Source organism: Anticarsia gemmatalis, chromosome 20 (assembly GCF_050436995.1).
Source record: "Anticarsia gemmatalis isolate Benzon Research Colony breed Stoneville strain chromosome 20, ilAntGemm2 primary, whole genome shotgun sequence".
In the NCBI taxonomy this organism is placed as follows: domain Eukaryota; kingdom Metazoa; phylum Arthropoda; class Insecta; order Lepidoptera; family Erebidae; genus Anticarsia; species Anticarsia gemmatalis.
In genome coordinates this window covers 10,859,714-10,874,628 of record NC_134764.1, presented here as the reverse complement: position 1 = coordinate 10,874,628, position 14,915 = coordinate 10,859,714, and the positions used below count along the sequence as shown (strand labels likewise).

The 14,915-nt window shown below is 38.4% G+C and overlaps 1 protein-coding gene across 1 annotated transcript; it reads left to right on the top strand.

Annotated features, from left to right (window-relative positions):
* Window positions 1-4,762: 4,762 nt before the first annotated feature.
* PPO2 (Prophenoloxidase 2) lies at window positions 4,763-14,915 on the top strand. Its single transcript, XM_076127370.1, has 15 exons — window positions 4,763-4,861; window positions 6,824-6,943; window positions 7,306-7,498; window positions 7,824-7,926; window positions 8,359-8,479; window positions 8,892-9,097; window positions 9,682-9,810; window positions 10,183-10,306; window positions 10,818-10,982; window positions 11,486-11,614; window positions 12,064-12,242; window positions 12,569-12,714; window positions 13,137-13,219; window positions 13,531-13,683; window positions 13,992-14,915. The coding sequence occupies exons 2-15, from the start codon at window positions 6,833-6,835 to the stop codon at window positions 14,202-14,204; spliced, it is 2,055 nt and encodes a 684-aa protein (XP_075983485.1). The 5' UTR covers window positions 4,763-4,861; window positions 6,824-6,832; the 3' UTR covers window positions 14,205-14,915.

Genomic DNA, 14,915 nt, shown 5'->3' with positions numbered 1-14,915 from the left:
ATGTTAGTGTTGTTTTAAATTCATGTGACAGCAGTTTAGCCATGGACTCTGACGAAGAAACATTACTGTTAGTGTTAATACATCAGTTCGTGATAAATTTGCAGAATACTTTGTTAACGAAGGACAATTATCATGGCAAAATAATAAAATTTGATTGAAATAAATAGTTACCTGCTGCGTTTTTTTCACCAGTATTTTTATTTTTAAAATCCTTTATAAATTTTTCACATATACCTTCCCAAGCATTTTTTGCTTCCGTGCGATTACTGTGTTTGTCGCTTTTGGAGTTCCATATAGCAGGACGTAATTCAATTTCATTTATAAATTCTTCCACGTCTATATCATCCATTTTAAGCAAATAATAAACATGAAAATTCAATGAAATTAGCTGTCACGTTTAGTCACCGCACTATTCAACAGCGAAATGAACACGTGGAGCTTGCGACGTTGCCGTCCTGTCGTCGTGCGTTCTCGGTACCGACACCGCACTGTTGCCGCACCGTGCGATTTGTATGAAAACAAATGACCGTCCGTGCACCGTACGACAAACGCACCGTTTCGGCACTGCTGCGGTCCGACACGATACGGCTAAATTGAAAGAGCCCTAACTCTGCGACCGTTGCCGTGTTGCTTGACTCTAGGAAATGCGTACGAAACAGTTCGCAAGCGAGACTGACTGACTAAAGTTGCAGTCGCAGTCTCCGGTCGCGGTCTCATGTTTCGGTCTCCTACCTCCGGTTAGTTTATCGCCGCCTATACGCTGATACCCTCAAACAAATCCGAGGATATGAATTTCAACTGCGTAAAAACTCATATTCCAAGTAGGCATAAGCATTTATAGAATGTGATATTATATTTTAGAAAAAAGGAAACTAAAACAAGTTTCACTAGCAATATCTCGTTTATAAAGGTTAGGTAAGTAGTAAATTTTATTGTGTTCCTAGTTACCGAAAAGCACGGCATCAATTCACAGGTAACTATGGTGTTCACATATTTAGCGCTAGTGCAATCGATCCAAGGTTATAACTAGGCTACATGCTATGTACTGCATAACATAACTCAGCTTTATATATCTATACTAGCCTATAACCGCAACTTTGCCTGTGTTGCAAGTTTTTGCTTATCACCTTGCTAAGTTTTTTTGGAATCGGTTCAGCCATTTTGACGAGAAGACGAACGACCCGATAGACTACCTTTGTGGGGATAGTGTGTCACGGGTTCGACTCCCGGGTCGGGCAAAGTGCTTTTGATCTTACTCATTATGTAGACTAAAGTTTGGTACACGCCCGGTATTCGGCAATAGGCTCGCCCCCTGTTATAGGACTGATATTGAATATTGCGAAAAGTGAATGTATTTCATACAACTCTGGCTAAACTTACGGGTATAACAAGCGTGATGTTATGTAATATGTACCTATGTAGGTACATTCGTTTTTTCAAAATAAACCTACACTTGAACTTCATTATATAAGTGTGAATTGTACATAGCTAGCACGAAACATAAACCTTTATGATAGGCTATGTTTAGCCTGAAGGGTGGTGCGCTAGAAATAAACCGCGCATTGTTAGGGCTGCCTCTCTGAAACACTGAAAATGAATGCATTATTAGGTTTATAGTCAAAATCATAAAAATATCATATTTTTGGCGTTTCGTTTTGAACGCTAGTGATAGTAGTATCATTGTTATCACTATCACATAAGCATAGTTGACAACAATGTGATGAATAATAATAAGTTAGTTGTCAGTGTACTTATAATATTTCTTCGAAACGAAATTGTTTGCATTAAAACAGTCATTTTGGCCAGTGTTTGGCTTCGGCGGCAAGCATTGACATCAGCCAACTGCGCAGGACTTTGTTTAAGAATTGCTCTTGTGTCGCGGGGACGCTTACCAACATACAAATAACGGACACAAAGCACGACCAGACCCGAAACAATTATTTGCGGCTCACAATAATTGCTCCGTGTGGGACTCGAACCCACGACCTCCCGACGCTTTGATACTGGCGTGGTGACCTAAACCACTGCGCCACGGAGGTGGTCAGTTTTTTTTGCCCGACTTGAGATTCGAACCACAGGCATATTCTGTGCAGCAGTTGTATAGGTAGATGCACTACAGACCGGGCGACCGTGGTCTCGGGTTGGATTCCCGGGCAAAGTGCTAGCAGGGATTTCCAGTTTGCTGTTCGAATGTTCGCTCAATCTAACGTACCTAACTAATCGAATCAAATATTTTACTTATTGCTTACTGAGTTTTATATACCTGAAGGTCGCATATTAAGGTGGAGATACGCCTAGGAGCCTTTTTCAGGCATTGCAATTTTTGCCAAGTAGGTAAAACTAGGCTTAAAACTACCTACCTAGTCTACCTACTTAATTTAATAATATTATGTGCTACTTTTTAATCAAATTCATAGTTATGTTAATAATTTAATCAAGTTTGCAAATAACAAAGGAAAAATGTAATTACAGTGTTTAATATTCGTCTATAAAGAAAATATTTCATTACAATATGTTAATATGTAAAGTGATATGTAAAACAGTTAGGTATTTTGTTATAATTACTAGCTATGACGTTTGCTAGGCCTATTATGATGTATACGACGGTATGAATTTGTGAAATTATATGAATTTGCTAGGTTTTTCGGTTAAAGTAATGAAAGTGAGTCATTGTCAAATGTTTTAGGAGTAAGTAGGTATATCGTGATTTAATTACATCATGTTATTATATTATACTCGTCACCATCTTCCTTTGCAACATCGCAATATAAGTACCTAGTCAAAATCAAACAAAACTGTAGGTAGGTAAGTACCTACCAATCCAATACCTACTTAATTTCGAAAAATGAAGGTACGATGACAGTATATAAGTATATATATTGATATATACTTATAGCTAAATATATTGATCGCTTTCCATCACACTGGGATTGGAAATCACATTCCGATTGGTAGCCTAATCCAGGCTAGAATTCACCCACAAGTATTTAAACTATAATACCTACCTAGGTAGCTATTTCCTTCTTTAAATCAAAAGTTATGAGTCTCTACTAAAGGAACCTGTAATAGGTAAAGGCAATTCCGTAAATACACATTTCCATACAAAAAGACACCTTTTCCTCAAAAAAGCATTCGCAGGAAACATTCTCAGCGACTGTGTGTTTCGAATCCACTGAATCGAGTAAAGATTAGCAGCGCCGTGGAGAGAGGAGGGTGTTCCCTCTGAAGACGGCACTCTATAGATACTCACATAACCTATCTAGAGGAAAGACACCTACATTTATAAGTAAATAATATACCTAACTTATAATATTTGTGTATAGTCCAACAACTTTGCTTCCGTGGCGCAGTGGTTTTTAGTGAGCCACGCCGCTACCATTACCTCGGGTGGTCGTGGGCTCGATTCCCATACGTAACAATTATTTGTGCGATCCACAAATAGTTGTTTCAAGTCTGGTTGTCCTTAAGACAGGTTGGCAGACTTTCAAGCTTCTGACTACCGTTAACGACTGTCACAAAATCTATGGTAATGACAGCCGGAACTCACAATTTAACGTGCTTTTCGAAACACGGAGGAATTCGATGTGTATAAAATGGTCACCCATCCACAGAACAACCTCGGCAAGCGTAGCTTAACTTCAGAGATCGATCCGCGCGGCTGTTGTTAACTAAGCCACGGGGTCCTCCTTTTTACTAAGTTGTTGGACTATATACATTTATGTATGGTAAGGTACGTGTATGTAGGTATCTTGCCTCTTCATAAAGCCTTCGTTTCACGCTACGAGTGACATACAATTTGATACAATTATTCGTATTTCAGATGTATCTGTTTGCATTCATCGTAAATGAAAGTGTAGATTTCATTTTCTTAATGTTATTTGGTTTCTACGTTTTTCCTGTAAGGAGTTTAGATGGAGGCGACAACAGGAATTTCGAGATAAGTACATACATACATAATATCACGACTGTTATGCTCGAAGGTCTAGGTAGAGGTGCATCAAATACACCCATGTTACAAAATTCCGGGCTACTATTGACAAGTACTATTCTGAAATATATAAGAAAAGACGCCTACTTTGCTGGGCATGCAAATTCCCCAACCCGCACTGGCACTGGCTAGCACAATGGACGCCTATAACAGCGCGATAGAATCCTAAGCCTAACCCCTTTCTCAAATTTGGGAAAAGATCCTTGCCCCGCAGTGGGACTGTAATGGGTAAAGAAATAATAATAGTTTTACACAGTATCTACATTCTGCAGCCATTCTCATTACTACTATTCATCGACACAAATATTTGACTCATGTGGGAATCGAATCCTTGCACATTCCATAGTTGTGATCATCTTAACCTCAGCAGACAAACGCGCTGTCTTTCTAAAATAAGTATATTAAGTATGACTTAAACAAAATATTCTGTTTTATTACTGAAAATCCTTTACAACTAACTCAGATAGATACCTAAAGTATTTTTACACAAAATTACAATTAATAAACATGGTCATTGAACTATAACCACAGAGCAAAGAAATCATTTTTTTTTCATTCAGTTAATTAAAATAATTGATCCTTAGGTACATATATAAGATTTTGTACAAAGCTAAAGTGATGCAAGTTAGTTATTCCCATGGGTTTGTGGTCGCCATTGATAAAGCAAACCACTAATATCCTTCCTCTATCAAAATTCAATAATATTTCGTTGCACACGATTTATTTTCCGTGTGCAATATATTTCAGTATAAATACTAATTTATTTGGAATATTGGACATTCTCGAGCCGTGGACCACACGGCTTCGAAAACAAATAGTTTAGTTTTAATTTTAACTTTTTTTTTGTTAGTGTTGTGTTTTGAAAGTCTTGTGGTGAGTACTTTTTTTTAAATATCATTAATTTAAGTGAAAATAAATATTTAGGATGTAAATGTACACACTCAATAATTCCAGTAGCAATTCATAATTATAGTTCGACAACTTAGTAGAGAGTATTAGCGCGCACGGTTTATCTTGATTAATATTGGATAGTTCTGTGTATTTCCAAAGTAAAGTGGCTGTATCAAATAGACCGTCAGCTGCATAAGCTTTTTTTGTCGCTGATGTTCTAAATTCAGAAATTTCCATAACTCTATCATCTGCAAACCATGTATAGGTACTCTACACTTCTTGGACTAAGTATAGTAACTTGGAAGTTTTTACGAAAACTGTAAGTGCTTTAATTTTAATCGTTTAAAAATACAGTATTTACCGGCCTTGATTAAAATAGGGTGTAAAATTCTTAAGAAATACAAGCCTAGTTTTGCTAACGCCCTGTAATTTAGGGCTCTTATTTTAGTCACATTTTGAAGCTTATTAGGCATTTTTAGGTTTCTGTGTCAACAATGTAAGGGTCAGTTATTCAGTAGCTAGGCAACCAGTGGCATTGAAATTTAGACTGGGTAGAGTATATGAGCTTGGATTGGAATGAATGCGTAAAATACCGTTTAAATTCTACAATCAATATATAAATATTAAACTCTTCCGTTCCTGAGTGACTGACTGACTAATGGACAAAGCACAGCCAAAACTACTAAGCGTAGAAAGTTGAAATTTGGTATGAAGAATTTCTTAGGAAGTGTAGAGGGGCACTAAGAGAGGTTCTTTTGGAAATTCCTCACCGAAAGGAGGGTAATTCCACGCGGGCAAAGTCGCAGTGCGTAAACTAGTACTTTTTAAATAATATAGTCATCTCTATGTATAGTACTGTATTAATCCAGGAACTGTTGTTACACACAGCTGCATCGTTCAGCCTTGTCCTTCACGTCACACTTGATTGATTGACATTGTACTGCGTGCACTAGGGACCTTATTACTTAAGGATATAATACATAGTACAATAATATATACTAGCTGATCCGTGCGGCTTCGCTCGCGCGCATATTTTACACTCTAGGTTTTTTATTTGGAAAGATAAGCAGCAGGTTGGTCAAATATCTTTAGAGATGCCTTTGCCCTGCAGTGGGACAATAATAACATGGCACGATAATAATTAAATGAATACACAAATAATCCATATGTTATATTAAGTAGTTTAGTAGGTTATGTTTGATTTTATATCTTTAATTATCTCCTTAATTCATCACAATAGGTGCAGCAGTTTAGCCGTATATCAGACGGATAGTAAGACTTTCACATTCTAGTATAGAATAAACTATAATTTGTATTTTGTAGGTGTCTGTAGTATTTCGTGTTTTTCGCGCATTAGTTAAATGCTGAAGTTCAATAACCGTCTCCCATGACATCATTGACGTCCAAAACGCTCATTCCGTTTATTCACCTAACTGCTTATTAAATAAAATTCTTACGATGTAATAATAATAATATGTGCAATATATAAAGTTGTAAAAGGTTTTCTACAAGCACATAGATCCTTTGTATTAAACAAGTAATGGCGCATCATTAAAATCTGCATTGCACACATAACGCCATCTATTGGTATTTTCTCGTAACATTTACAAATATTTTTTGAATGTATATTTTCTCTGATCTCTGCCTATCCCTAGGGGAAGAAGGCGAGATTTTATGTATGTATGTTCTTCTTATCGTATGGTTGTGATGGTGATTAACCTAGCGTCAAAGTCCGAAGGCCTTTGAAGTAACTTTACGACTGTTATCTTTAATTGATAACAACTAAACTTTTTACGTGCCCTCCGAAGCACGGAGACAACCAGTTCAAATGTCACTATGCTGTTACCCATCTATGGAATGACCGCGCCAAGGTTTGCTTAACCTACAGAGTATACCACAATCGTATTATTTTGTGTGCTAAGTAATATGTAATTATATTTCCAGTGAAACAAGATGTCGGACGCAAAGAGTAATTTACTTCTGTTCTTCGACCGTCCCTCGGAGCCATGCTTCATGCAGAAGGGAGAGGAGAAGGCGGTGTTCGACCTGCCTGATCATTACTATGTAAGTAATATTAAAATGATATATTTGTGGTAGGTATGTATTCGCCTCCTATAAAATCGGTCATGGGTTTAAAACCAAGCTAGACCAACATTTTGTAAAGAAGGCACTGAAGGAAAATGTCCAGAGCTAATCTTGCACGCTCGAGATTTCTTTAAAACTGCACTTGCATGAATGTAAAGACTTCAATCTACTGTTATTTGTTGTGATCTTCTATAATATCACATCCATCATCCACATAACACCCTCGGCAAGTGTAGCTTAACCTCAGAGATCGATCCGCTTCTGTTGATTCTACTTTGATTCTGTAATGGGATATGAAATATTATTGCTCAAAAAGTCAAAAATGAAACCACTTTTTCCAGCCGGATAAATACAAAGATGTGACAAGCACGTTATCGAACCGTTTCGGCGAGGACGCCGGGCGCACTATCCCGGTGAGGAACATCGCTCTGCCCAACCTCTCCCTGCCCATGGAGCTGCCATACAACGCGCAGTTCTCACTCTTCATTGAAAAACACCGCGTCATGGCGGGGAAACTTATTGATATTTTCATGGGTAAGTGGGACTATTTTATTTGGTACATTGTTTAGTAGGATTTTAAAAGACTAGTGGTCCAATTTCTTGATCAAATTGTATACTTGTATACTCTTTTTTTCATTGGTTAGCGAAAAAGTTACCTAAATCGTTTTTGCTAAGTATAGTGAATATTATTTAGTTAACTTGACAATCAACAATTAAAAATAGATTTTAGATCTCTTTTGAAGCAAATATTGTTTGCTTGTAATAAGACTCGACTCTCCTATGCTCAGGCTCTGTAATCATAAGGTTTTAATAATATTATAATGTTCAATTACTTAATAAACAATGTTATGTTCCCCAGGTATGCGTGACGTGGAAGACCTAACGTCCGTGTGTTCGTACTGTCAGCTGCGTATCAACCCTTACATGTTCAACTACTGTCTGTCCGTCGCTATACTGCACAGGTAACTGTTCATTATTATTATTTACTAATTACTTGTTTCAAGTATCTAAGGTGCTCGTATCACATAACGCTACGCCTAACGCCATCTAGTAGTTTGAACTATGAACTGTACTGCAAAGGGGACATTTAATGTATTTTTACTGTTTTATTATAAGTCTAGATCTTAAATTGCCTTCTAGGTTTGAATGTTAGTGTATGAAATATTGGGCTCAATTCCTAAATCGGCCAATATGCAATCGGATTTTGTATTTTTGTTGAATTTCTCTGGATAGTTTGAGTTAGTATGTAAAAAAGCGATTAAAATATGCTTCTATATCCATATCTATTCTTTTTCTTCTTCTACCTTTGAGTGTAAGCTATACACCAAGGTTTTTATAGTTATTTACTCATAACCTGTAAATAATAACATCATCTCGTTTGGCGTTAATTTCAGACGTGACACCCGAGGTCTGAACATCCCGACCTTCGCGGAGACGTTCCCGGACAAGTTCGTGGACCCCAAGGTGTTCCGCCGTGCTCGAGAGACCACCAGTGTTGAACAACCTGGTGCTAGGGTAAATACACCCAAAATATTTAAATAATCTACATTACTGTAGGTGTGCTTCAACTAAGTTCATGAAGGTATAAGAAGTTCCTATACTTGCACTCGGTTTCAAGGCCTAATCCATTTGTTCTGGAGAAGACCCCCATGCCTACCTGTGGGCTATAAATTACTTGCAAGACTAGGAGCGGCCTCAGGTAGCATTTATGAAAACTGTATTAAAAGTTTTGTAAACTGTTATATTTTAATTTTCTTCCTGTACAAAACAATTTTCAATGCAAAATTGGGTACATCGAATGTATCCAAGAAGAAAGTAAAAATAATATTTTTGACATGATTCTGATTCTTATGACGTTGAAATTTCTCATCGCTTCTTTCTTGATTTTTCCGATTTGCCTATAAAAGTAATTTTCACAAAATTTCAGATGCCGATCAACATCCCAGTCAACTACACAGCATCAAACCTGGAACCTGAGCAGCGCGTGGCTTACTTCCGCGAAGACATCGGCATCAATCTCCACCACTGGCACTGGCATCTGGTATACCCGTTCGATTCCTCGGATAGAAACATCGTCAACAAAGACAGGAGAGGAGAGCTGTTCTATTATATGCATCAACAGATTATTGCTAGGTAATGCCATCTAGTAATAATATTTAGAACTAACTTAAAGACTATAAAAACTAAATTGAAATCACTCCATCCGTTCGGGAATTATGATGCCACAGACAGACAAACAGACACACACACACACAGACACGTCAAACTTATAACACCCCTCCTTTTGCGTCGGAGGTTAAAATGTAGGAATTGAGAAGCTCATCTAAAAGTCGGTTAAATATTGAGCGCGACTATAGTGTGGTGATTAAGATGATAGTAGCTGCGCTAGCTGTCGTTGGGTTGTGGGTTCAATCCCATACGGCCCTGAAATTTGTGTGATTCCCAGAAATAGTTTTCACAATTTGTGTATGTTTGTACAAACAACTGGCAACTAATAAGTTATTAGTATTATCTTAAATAACACAGTTTACTTGATTACCTCCTCTTTCTACTAAAGTCGATTAAAAATCGAATGTACGGCAAGATAAGTACCGAGTTTAGATTTTGCCTTAAAAATACAATTTTATTAAGAATCCCCTCTCTCTTTTTATTAAAGCCGGTAAAAGATTATGAATATAATCAATACAATAGTAAAATATATATTTTTCTATTTTCAGATACACCATGGAGCGTCTCTGCAACAACTTGGGCTTCGTTCGTCGTTTCAACAACTTCCGTGAGCCCATCGAAGAGGGATACTTCCCTAAGTTGGACTCGCAAGTCGCGAGCAGAGCCTGGCCTCCTAGGTAACATTATAATATAATACTTTTAACTTATATATATGTATTTGTATCTAGCTTGTGCCCGAAATTTTGTACGTGTGTAAAGATTTTCCGGGGTAAAATGGTAATCTTATGTGTTAATTTAGGTTATAAACTATTTGTGTACCAAATTTCATTGAAACCTGTTCACTGTTCAGTAGTTTGATGTGATTGTGAAACAAACATGCTAACATCGAATTTGCATTCATAATATTAGCACCTAAAATTTAGTAATGCGTAAAAACGCAAGAAGCGTTTTTGGTTTCGAGTCAAATCGGCATTGATGAAATTAATGTAAAAAATCCATTTTAGTACAAAAAAACATCATACCTATGTAACATGTTGCATGTTTGGTAGGTTTGCGGGCACCACGATCACGGACATCAACCGTCCCGTGGATCAGATCAGGAGCGAGCTCACCGACCTGGAGACCTGGAGAGACCGGTTCATCCGCGCTATTGAGACCAACACCGTCACTCTCGTAAGTCTAATGACTATACATGTTAATATAGGCCTTCGGGCCGCTTGTTTGAAGATTAAGATTAGATTGAGAAATTATATATTTTTATTGGCTTTAATTCAGAAGTGCCTTTGTAGCCCGGTTAGTAGGGTATGCGACTAGCATTGGTCTCGGGTTCGAAACCTAGTTCAGGCCTGAAATATTTTTCTGAGTTTTTCTGTTAAAACTTTGACAGAGATTGCCCAGAGTTAAAAAGTTGTGGTTGTAAACATCTGTGGCTCAGAGAGCATGGAAAGCCGTCGGTCCTGCGCCTGAACTCTCACTGGTCTTGTCTATAGTTCTACCAGATTATGAGAGTGAAGGAATAGAGAGTGTACCTGTGTATCATGCACAAATACGCGACACTGTAAACAAAGTCCTGCACTGTTGGCCAGTATCAATGAAAAAGCTGAGAATCTGGATATCGGTTAGGAGAAAAATATAATAATAATAAAATATTAAGTAAATAAATTCTATGTTTTGTCTCCCTCAGCCCAACGGCCGTACGATCCAGTTAGACGAGGAGCGCGGTATCGACATCATCGGCAACATGATGGAGTCCTCCATCATCAGCCCCAACAGGCCTTACTACGGAGACCTGCACAATATGGGACACGTCTTCATATCCTACTCACATGACCCTGACAACAGGCATCTGGTATGTAAATAAAAACTGAATTTTCAGCAGTAAAATCTACTCTATTTGTTCATCCATGTAATAAACTATCTGTGTTCCAAATTTCATCAAAATTCGTTCCGTAGTTTTTGCGTAAATGAGTAACAAATAAATATCTACACTCACAAACTTTGGCATTTTGAATTTAGTGGGTTTAGTTGAACTGTTGTTTAAGATATTTGTGTAAATCGTGTCTGTTGTTTGATTCTGATCTCTGGGGTGCGGTGGGTAGTGTATTCGACTACTAACCACGGAGTCACGGGTTCAATACCCAGATCAGACAAAGTGCTTTTGGTCTTTTTGTAATTAATCTTAGATTATTCTCTATTGTGATCCAGAGTTTGGTAACGTGCCCGGTATATGGTGATAGGCTCGCCTCCTATTACCTGGGACTAACATTGTTAATGGCGAACCGTGGCTATATGACACTTTTGGGTATAATTATAGGATTGATATTATGTATGTCTGTTTGTTTGTTTGTCTAGGAATCATTCGGCGTGATGGGAGACTCCGCCACGGCCATGCGTGACCCCGTGTTCTACCGCTGGCACGCGTACATCGACGACATGTTCAACATGTACAAGAGCAATCTACCTCCATACGGCGATGACAGGGTAATGTACCATATATAATACAAAGCTTACAGTCATATAGCGCCTCTAGCGGAGAATAAAGGAACTAAGTTGTATAGCAGTGCTTCATATGAGTGATATGTACGCAGCGCCCGTAGTGGCAGTTAGAGGAATCAATTTATCAACAAAACTATTAAATTGTATTAAAAAGTTCATCTAAAATGCTTTCTTTGACAACTTTTTTCGTAAATAATATTGGAATTAAACTTTGTGCAGACTAAAATATTATATTAAGCACTCATTTCATTATATCGACTTTAGAATAGGCACTCGTGACGTCACTATGTTGTATTTCTAGAGTAAATAGTGTTTTTGCCATTTTATAAATAGAGATTTCACTGTTAACCAACTATCCTATTCAACCTTCAATACATTTTCACCCAAATTTCCGTTCAAATCTTCATTATTAATATCGCAATTTTCTCTTCCAGCTGGACTTTCCCGGTATCCGCGTGTCAGGCGTGGGCATCGAGGGTCGCGCCGGCAACAACGTGTTGTCGACGCGCTGGGAGCTCAGCGCCGTCGACCTGTCGCGAGGCCTGGACTTCTCCCCGCGAGGGTCCGTGCAGGCACGGTTCACGCATCTGCAGCATGACGAGTTTAACTATGTGTAAGTTAGAAGGCGTTTTAAAACAGCCTGTAAAGTAAACCAATGATTTTTGGTGTTGGTGTTACATACACCGAATTCGTTGAAAATCATTGGTTTAATTTAAGATAAATTTAACTTAGAATAGCCCAACGGCACTTTGTCATAACCTAAATAAGTAGATCGCACGATCTCGTGATCAGCAATCTCATATATTGGCGCCTAAAGAGGCAGCCTTCCTACAGAGAGTTGATTTCAATTTATATTATTGGGAGATTCAATTTTGTTTTTATTAGAGATTGGGCTTTAGAAAAGTGACCTAAACTGAAGTATATTATTATTTGTTCCAGTATCGAGGTGAACAACACGACAGGTCAGAGCGCGATGGGCACGGTGCGCATCTTCCTGGCGCCCACGCTCGACGACAAGGGCGCCGCGCTGTCGCTCGAGGCGCAGCGCAGGCTCATGGTCGAGCTCGACAAGTTCACCACGCCATGTGAGTATAGAACTAACTCTAGGAATGTTGACATACTAGAAAATAAAAACGATTGTTTTTGTCATGTATGTTTGCAAAAATAAGTGTTTAAAACAAATATGTAGCTATAGGATTCATGACGAAAATATGAATGATATTTATTTCTTAAATACCTTTATGTAGTAGTTAACTTGACTTGATTGCCTCTGTGGCGCATTTAGGTTACCACTACCATTGCGTCGGGAAGTCGTGGGTTCGATTCCCACACGGAACAATGCGCGACACAACAGCAATTCCTAGTGCGGGAGTGATCATGTAAAAAAAAATGTAAAATCAAAATTTCTTAGCACTGGTTTTCTAACTTTGTTGACGGTGCTTTTTGTTATTTAGGGTACCGTGTGCAAGATTTCTTCAATAATTCATTTGTGTATTGTTATTTCCAGTGAAGCCTGGCAACAACACAGTTCGTCGTCGCAGTTTGGACTCGTCCGTCACCATCCCCTACGAGAGGACCTTCCGTAATCAGGTATCATTTGTATTTACAAATCTTATACTAAACTATTTAGTCAATTTAAGTAATTAAGTCCAACCCGCGTCTGAACAGTATGGATGGTGGGTTTGGTGGACCCAAGGTCTTAACTATTCTTATCTCGGGAGTAGACCACTGCCCAGCAGTGGATAGTCAAACCGCAATTGCTGGCCTACGATTGGCCGATACCTAAGTATTTTAAAGTTGAAAATCCGTTTGTATGGAATTTTAAGTGTATCATAAAATTTTAAAGGTTTTAACCTTTTAATCTTTCTTCTTAAATGATTAAACTTGGTCTTCCCCTTCAGACGGCTCGCCCCGGTGACCCGGGCTCCACAGCGGCTGAGGAGTTCGACTTCTGCGGCTGTGGGTGGCCGCACCACATGCTCATACCCAAGGGAACCCAGCAAGGATACCCCGTCGTGCTGTTCGTTATGATCTCCAACTGGAATGAAGATAGGGTGAGTAACTCGATTGATTTATATTTTTAACATAAAATTTTCCACCCAGTATTGTGGATCACAAGGTACCGGGTTAAACTCCCGGGTCGGGCAAAGTACTGTTGAGCTTTTCTTATTTAAATTTGATTACCAAATAGTAGGCCGCAGCTTGGTAACGTGCCTGATATATGGCAAGACACAGGTTTAGGCCACGTCAAAGGTCTTTGCTTGAACAACTTACCATTATGTGAAGTGTAATCCGAATCATAATTTAGATACCTCAACCATTGAGTCGTCAAACAATTTTTAAAACTACCCTCACCTTCCAGATTGAACAAGACCTCGTTGGAGCGTGTAACGACGCGGCCTCATACTGCGGTATCCGTGACCGCAAGTACCCGGACCGCCGCGCCATGGGCTTCCCCTTCGACCGCCCCCTCTCCGCCCCCTCCCTCACCGACTTCCTCCGCCCCAACATGAACATTCGCCCCCTTAACATCCGCTTCAATGACGTCACCGTGCCCAGAGGACAACAGGGGTAGGTTCATTGTAAATAGAGGTAATTTATGGGGTTAAGGAGTTTAAGTAGGAATTGTCATCTAGAAATGTTAAAAAAGACGTTGACTGTATTGCACAAATTTATATGAAGTTAAGGTTTTCAAAAGATCTTGTATGTGTACCTACCCCATAGAATATACATACCCTATTTATTTAGAAACGTGAACAACTCTAGTAACAATGTACCTAATTCATAATCATTCAATCCTAAACAATTTCGATTTATAACATTTCATTCTTTGATTAATAAACTCAATAGATGAAAGATCTAGAATCTTAAACGAAATAACTCTAGTGATTGTTATAGAAACTAACGCAACTAACATAATCCTCTAATAGCAAAAACACTTAAAAACTATTACCATATTAGAGATTTGTAATATTAACAGTATAGATAACTCAGTTCAATTTCAAAGATAGAAAGATAAATTAGTAAATATAGTTAACAGCCAGTTTCAATAACACATCGCCAGTTAGGCATAAACTCACTACTGTTTACTAGCTGTCATTTCCAAAATAACAGTTTGTTAAACTATAGTAACCTGTTCTACTGGCGATAAGTTATAGAAACGGGTTGTAACTTAGTTGTATGGTATAGGTTCAGATACGAACCCCGGCGGCGGCGCTGTGACTGTGAACCGTACACGCCTGCTGAGATTGACGCCATCATCTGCAAACCTTATTACTACGTCAAA

What these genes read in the sequence shown, in the direction of transcription:
- PPO2 (XM_076127370.1), top strand. Translation starts at nt 6,833, where the DNA reads ATGTCGGACGCAAAGAGTAATTTACTTCTGTTCTTCGACCGTCCCTCG. An exon ending in CTCCATACGGCGATGACAGG is followed by an intron (nt 11,615 to 12,063) that starts GTAATGTACCAT and finishes TTTCTCTTCCAG; the next exon opens with CTGGACTTTCCCGGTATCCG. An exon ending in AGAGGACCTTCCGTAATCAG is followed by an intron (nt 13,220 to 13,530) that starts GTATCATTTGTA and finishes CTTCCCCTTCAG; the next exon opens with ACGGCTCGCCCCGGTGACCC.